Raw genomic sequence first — 7,081 nt, 5'->3', positions numbered from 1 at the left:
CGCGCTGCTGCCTGGGCGCGGCGGCGGCGGCGGCTCCCTGTTGAATGGGCCGGGAGCGCCCGGGTCTGAAGTGCTGGCGGACGCGGCCTCCGGGGGCGCAAGGCGGCAGCCGCGGTGGCGACCAAACGGGTGTTGGAGTTGGCGGCGGCCATGGAGGGCCTGGCTGGCTATGTGTACAAGGCGGCCAGCGAGGGCAAGGTGCTGACTCTGGCCGCCCTTCTGCTCAACCGGTCTGAAAGCGACATCCGCTACCTGCTCGGCTATGTCAGCCAGCAGGGAGGGCAGCGCTCCACGCCGCTCATCATCGCGGCCCGCAACGGGCACGCCAAGGTGGTGCGCTTGCTGCTAGAGCATTACCGAGTGCAGACGCAGCAGACCGGCACTGTCCGCTTCGACGGGTAGGTACCTCCCGACCCCCGCTTCCCGCCAATCCTTGGCCGCTTCCCGCCCGCCGTCCCTCGCCATGCGGGCACGCACGTCTCCTTCCGTACCCCGTGCAGTCCCACCTATGCCCGCTTCACTTGCCAAGACGAACGCCCCACTCCGCGTTTCGCTGCCCATCCTCACAGGCCCCCGCCTCTTATTCCCTCTGTAGGCGGGTTTACTAGATTGTCTGTGAACCAGCGGGGAGGGTGGAAGGGCGGCTGCCTTCCCAGGCTTTAGCTTTATCCGTACTGCGCGTCGTTACCGAGAGCAGAAATTAACGAGGTCAGCAATTAAAATCGAAGATCTCCGCAGAGTTATTTGGACACCTAGTTCTCTCCCGTACAGGTGAGTTAGCTGGTGAAAGATTGCTGAGGCTTTTAGGGAAAAATAGGCCCCCAGTACCACTGGCAGCTGTGGCCTTTTGAGGGATTCTCAGGAGGCCAGTCAAACATCTCCAGACATGATGCTGAATCCTACCACCTTGCGGGGGTGGATGCTTGGGGTGCGGAAGTGGCCCTGGATCTGGTGTAGAAGATGATGCCTTGTTAATTACGTGTTACACTGTAATGTTATTTGGAGGCTGATCCTTTACTGTTATTCAAGGTGGGGGTCTCAGAAATTCCCGTTGTCATCATTTAAAATGTCTCCTTTTAGTTGTGCCTGAGTATGGTGATGAGCACAGAACTGTCAGTTTTGACCTTATCCTTTTTCCTGCAAGAAGGATTATGAAATGTCTTACAGATAACAGCTGATAAAGATTTTGCTTCCTTGGTTGTATTTGTTTTTCTTGATTCCTGCCAGCACCTAGCTATTTTAGCATTTTCTTTTGAAGTAGGTAGAGTCCAAAAGTAAGAAATACACTGAGTTTCCATCTTAAAAACTGCCTGATTAAAATCTGATTGAAAAAGCGTTTCTTGTTTTAAAGATGTCAAGGGCAATGTTAAGGTTTGGTTGATATAATAAAAGCTTTTCATTCTGGCATAGATGAGTGGAAAAGGTTTTCTGAATGTTAGATTTCAATGAGACATCAGCCTGAGGTGGTGGCTTACCTGTAGGACCACCTGTGTAGGTATTATATGGCAACCCAGTTGGTGTTTACTTTCCCTTACTGACTGGCTGGCTTTGGTATCCTTATAGCCTTACCTGTACCTAGAGGAGGAGTAAGGTGAGTGACTCCAGAACTTCAGTACCCTTTTAGCTATATCAGTACCTGTGTCCACTAAGAAAAGAATCTCTGCTACTACAGCTGTGGGGAATGAAGGAGTTTGCTGAGGTCTGTGTGGATAAGGGAGAACAGCTGGGAGAGGACATAGTTCGCTAAAGAATTTAGAAAGGCTTTGCTTATTGCTGTTTTCTTAGGTCATCAGAGAAAGCTACTTTCAGGTAGTTAAAAACCTGAAATGACTAGAATTGTTTAGTATTTTGCACTGCTGTGTGGTAGGCTCTGATAGGGGTTGGCGTGCAGAGACGAATGACACAGTGTTCCCATGATGGAGGGTGACGGGGGAGAGAGCAGACACATAAATGAGTAATTGCAGATGCTATGACATTTAAGCTGATGGAAATCTTTTGGACTAGTGAGGGAGGACAGGAGGAGGGGGAATACTCAGCTTTGTGTGAGAGAATCAGGGAAGGCTTCTCAGAGGAGGTGACATTTGAGCTGGGTTTAAAAGACAGTATGAGGAAGAGGGACAGTGGCCTGGTACACTTGTAGTGACAGGCATTTCAGTGCTGTCGCAAGAAGAGATTCAAACTGGGGCAATTAGGAAAGAGACTGGGAGACTGAAGTGGAGATCAGATTGTGATGACCCTTGTGTAAAAAACCCAGAGTGAACCTGGCGAACTGCAGTCTCACAGTTTGTAATTTTGTCTGGGCCTTCTCGAATCTGTCTAGTTTATGGATTATTACAATCATGAACATATTAGCACTTACGTTAAAGCAGTTCAGCATTTATTTTGTTTATTAATTGTGTAGACGAGCCCTAACCCTGTGTCACATTCTGTGAGTTTGCAGAGGAAATGTGAGGTTTCTCCTTTTGAGGAGCTTACCAATGAATAAAAGAGAAGAACTGAAATATATGGGCACCTTGCTACCTACTCACACCAGAATGTGAGCTTATTCTGCCATTTATCCCAATCAGTTCGGCATTGTGGAACTAGAAAAATGCTGTTATTTGCAAATGTCTTTGCCCTCATTGCAGACACTGTGACAGTGTTGGCCTGAGCAGTGTTAACAGTATGGAGCTCGCTCACCCCTTGGGAGCTCCTTTTTGTTTCCTGGTGCTGGGAACGGAACCCAGGCCCTCATCGTGTGAGGCAAGCGCTCCCGCCGTCCCACCTCTCCAGCCGTGGAGTAGCCTTGAAGTACTTAGCTGGTCCCTCTACCTTAGATTCATTGCTGTTTGAGCCCCCTGGCCAGGTGGGAGCTGACAGGTTGTGTGCTGAGGTAGATCAGTGTTTCTAATTTATTTGCATACCTTCATGACAAGTTTGGGCCAAATTAGTCACCATCTTATTAATATTTTTATTTAAAATACCTGTTTGCTTGATATTTGTCTTTAGAATGTCTGTCTTAGCTTCATCTCATGCAGCTGTATCTGTGTAATTATTTGATGTGTTATATTTGTGTGTGTGAGAGAGACATCAAAATAGCTACTGTTTCCGTATCATTTTGGGGTGTCAAACCCAGGGCCTCACACATGCTGGGCAAGCACTCTACTGTTGAATTACACCCCAGCCCTTAAAGTAATTTTTAAAGAGCAATCTGTGTTCCATCTAAAAACTTAGGAAATTCAGTTTGAAATAGGGTCTCAAGAAGAGACCGCTGCCTGGATGAGGCCCCGTGTTGGTGAGTTGAGTCTTTCTTGGCATTGTTTAGAAGCATTCTTTGAGATGGCTTTCCTTTTGGCTTACACCTGCGTACCAGAACGGACATAGTAAGTGGACAGGAAGATCACGAGTGGGAATGAAAGCACCTGCACTTGGAGAATGGGCAGCTGCTCAGAATGTTGTGCAAAAGGCAGAGAACAAAGGGGAGGTGCCCTGCAACCCTGGAATGCTGTGCCCGTGTGGCTTCTGAGGGCCTGGCTGCGTGTGCGGAGCTGGCAGGGGCTGCCTGCTCTACAAGAGTTTGCTGCCATGGCTGGAGGAGGTCAGGACGGATGTGATGCTGAGGCTAGATGTGCGGAGCCCCTCCTCCTGCCGCCAGAGCTGGCGTGCAAGTGCCCAGGTGGAGGAAGGTATGCGGGGAGGCCTGCGTGTACCTGCGTTTGGAAAACCTTTGACTGACCTGTGCTTTGGGAGGTCGTTTCTATAGTTTGTTACTAGAAAGTCATTGGAAATATATATGTCAAGGAACTACGTTTGAGCCAGTAAGTGATTTGAAGAAGTTTGGTAAAAGTGCTGATTTTATACATTAAATGAATTTTTATTTCCAGTTCAAATGCTTGAGCCAGGTGTTTCTATTTCAGATTGAACCAGGAAATTGATGAGTTTAGTCTTGTGATGAGAAATGTCCATATTCTCTCTCTTTCTCTGTCCTTTTTTGATGGTTTCCCTACATATTCTAGGCTGCCCTTGAACTCTAGATCCTCGTGCTTCAGCCTTCCAAGTACTGGGATCCCAAGTGTGCACCATCATACCTGGCACTCACTGTCCCCACCCCCCCTAGTTCTCTGTGACACTGAAGGTTGAACACAGGACACAGCCCTCATATGCGGTTGGCAAGCATTACCTCTGAGTTACATCCCCAGCCCTTTTTTTTTGGTACTGGGGAATCGAACTCAGGATCTTGCGCTTGTCAGGTAGGCGCTGTGCTGCTAAGCTATCTCCTTGGCCCACCCCAGCCCTTTTTATATTTTATTTTGAGACAGGGACTCTCTAAATTGCGCACGTTGTCCTTGAACTTGCATCCTTCTGCCTTAGCCTCCTAAGTAGCTGGATAACAAGCACGGGAAATGTTATCTCTTATAGTGAAAACTTTCTGTGGTCTGATGCATATTTTGTTTGACAAGGTGAATATCAGATTATAGTTGTTTAAATTATGAGACGTACAATAGAGAATTTGCATTGCAATTTTTTGCAATTAAAAGATATTTTACTTTTTTGAGTGATTTTTTTATAATGTTAAAGAAGTGATTTGTACATATATATTATAAAAGTCAGTTTCTTGACACAAATTAGGCTGTGTGGACAAACAGGAGCAAATAAAATACAGAATTTTCTTAGAAGCTACCTGCATGAAAGGAAACACAAATATTCTCTCTCTCTCTTAAGGTTTTTCACAAGGGCAGCTTATATTCTAAAGTTAGTCTTGGCAGGTGCTTTCCCATTAACTGCTAAAGGGGTTGTGAAGGGACTTTGTTCCATAAGACTGCTCTTGAAGCACATGAAGGGAAGCTAAGAAAACCAATACACTGTCCTGAGCACATCACTTCACAGGTGCGTGGTATCTAAACTGACCGTAGGATTTCTAAACTGTCACACAGCACTTAGCAAGCAGAAAGTGTTCTGTAAAAACACATTATGGATCGTGGATTATGGTTTTAAAAAGTTAAAAATACTACATTGGAAAGTTTGATACAGACTAATAATTGTGTATTTCATAAAGTGTAGCTGAAATGCTTTGCTCATTAATATAGTTGTGAGTGCATTGCAGTTTTGACTGAGACTAGAAAGGTCATTGTTTTATGTGGTGTTTCTTTCACAGGACTTAGTAAATATTGCAGTAAACATATTTTTATAATAGGTTAAATACATTTGGTATTTTGTTTTGAAGCAGTGTAGTCTTATAATTTTAGCTAGATTTTATAGACTGAGGAATGTCATAGATAGATTTATAAATTACTCAGGCTGGCCTCAAACTTGTGATTGTCCTGCTTCAGCTTCTTGAGTAGCTAGAATTATAGGCAAGCACTGCCATGGCTGGCAGGTCATTATATTTTTATGAGGCTTCTGTCATCAAAGGAAAATAATGGAAGTTGTTAGACTGTACCAAAAAAAATATTAAACTGACCAAGTAGTTTCTGTAATAAAAACCAAAAGAAGGGGCTAGGGATCTAGCTTAGTGGTAGAACACTTGCCTAGCACGCATGAGGCCCTGGGTCAGTCTTGGTACCAAAAAACTAAGTGAAGTACATACTTGTAATTTAATTTTCACTTCTTTGTTTTAAGTCTTTTTTGAGACAGGGTTTTGCTACGCAATTTAGGCCGGCCTTGAGCTCACTTTGTAGCCCCCAGGCTGGCCTTGAACTCACAGCACTCCTCTGCCTCAGCCTTTTAAGTGCTAGGATTGCAGGTGTATGCCACCACACCAGGAAATTTTTACTTTTATAACCTAGATTTTTAAAGTTTGAGGTCAGAAATATATTGTAACTTTTGTCATCTTTAAAAAGGTAAACCTTAATTACTAATGTACATGAGTGCCTATTTTAAGGTACCAATTCTTGAGTTTTAGATTGTCTAGATTCATATTATATAATGTTAAGACTTTTATATTTTAAAAACCAGCACAAGGAGACATTGTTATTAACCCTGAAAATATAACCATGTATTACCTATGTATTTGTTTGTTTGATAGATGACATTAATAATCAGTTTGAAAAAATACTCTTTAAATGGAAACAAATCTTTGAACCATAGTACTGTCCCTCCTTCCATTTGGTGCACTTAATGTGCTTACTCGGAGCACTTTTGTATATTTGATCTCCTGTAACCCCCTAAGCCCTGCTCTGTAAGGTGGCCCTAGCAGTCGTATTACTTGTGGGAGGTGGTTTTGAGGGTTGAATGAGAGCTGTTGCGGATTAAGCAGTTGTTGCAGTGCTCAACGCATTGCAAGTGTTTCATATAACTATTTGTGTTCACTTAAACTATTTTCTTTAAAGTCATTTGTGCCTTGTTTGCTTTTAATTATATATTTTGGATAAGATATAATATATCTAGTAAAGTGCATGAATCGAAAGTGTATGTCTTTGTGATCGCTGCCTAGGTCCATGTGTAAGTTATTCTAATCACCGTGAATTTCCATGTCCTTCTCAGTCACTCCCCCTCCCCCAGCAATGATTATTTGGACTTGTGCTACCATAGATTAGTTCTTCCTGTACTTGGATTTCCTATGAGTGAAATCAGACAGTTGTGTGTTTGGCTGCTGTTTTGCCTGACCCAATATCTGTGAGATTCAGCATGTAGTTTCATCAATAATTTCTTTTTGTAGTGCTGTGTAGTCTGCATTTTTTTTGGGTGGGCACCCGGAATTCAGCACAGGACCTCACAGTCGCCAGGCAGGCGCTGCACCGCTGAGCTATATCCCTGGCCCTGCATTGTTCTCTTAATGGATATTTTGGTTGTTTTCAGTGTTTGCCTGTTAGAAAAAACTGCTATGAACACTTGTGTATGTCTTTTGGTGAGCATTTTCAATAGTTTCCCTTTGGAAACTTTGGTGTCTCAAGGAGTGCAGGTGCTGGGTCCTGCGGTGGACATACATGTAGCTAATAGACAGGCAGACAGTTTGCCAGAGGCCGATCCGGTTATGTTCCTCCCAGCTGTTTCCTCCAGCAACAAGAGCTTCTGTTGCTCACACCCCGGTCCGTACTCGGCATCGCCCGTGCAGTCTTCCTTTCAGTCACTCCCACGGGTGTTACTGGTCACTATTAGTTTT

The 7,081-nt window shown here is 44.4% G+C and overlaps 1 protein-coding gene across 1 annotated transcript in view; it reads left to right on the top strand.

Annotated features, from left to right (window-relative positions):
* The window catches only part of Fem1b (fem-1 homolog b (C. elegans)), a gene marked incomplete at its 5' end in the record, with an annotated part of 12,848 nt that continues 5,767 nt past the window's right edge, over positions 1 to 7,081 (top strand). Inside the window, 1 exon segment of the mRNA XM_005393677.2 lies at positions 1 to 398. Coding sequence (XP_005393734.1) covers positions 151 to 398 — 248 coding nt within the window.

Source organism: Chinchilla lanigera, unplaced genomic scaffold, assembly GCF_000276665.1.
Source record: "Chinchilla lanigera isolate Chin_1 unplaced genomic scaffold, ChiLan1.0 scaffold00049, whole genome shotgun sequence".
Lineage (NCBI taxonomy): Eukaryota > Metazoa > Chordata > Mammalia > Rodentia > Chinchillidae > Chinchilla > Chinchilla lanigera.
This window is presented reverse-complemented; position numbering and strand designations above follow the sequence as displayed.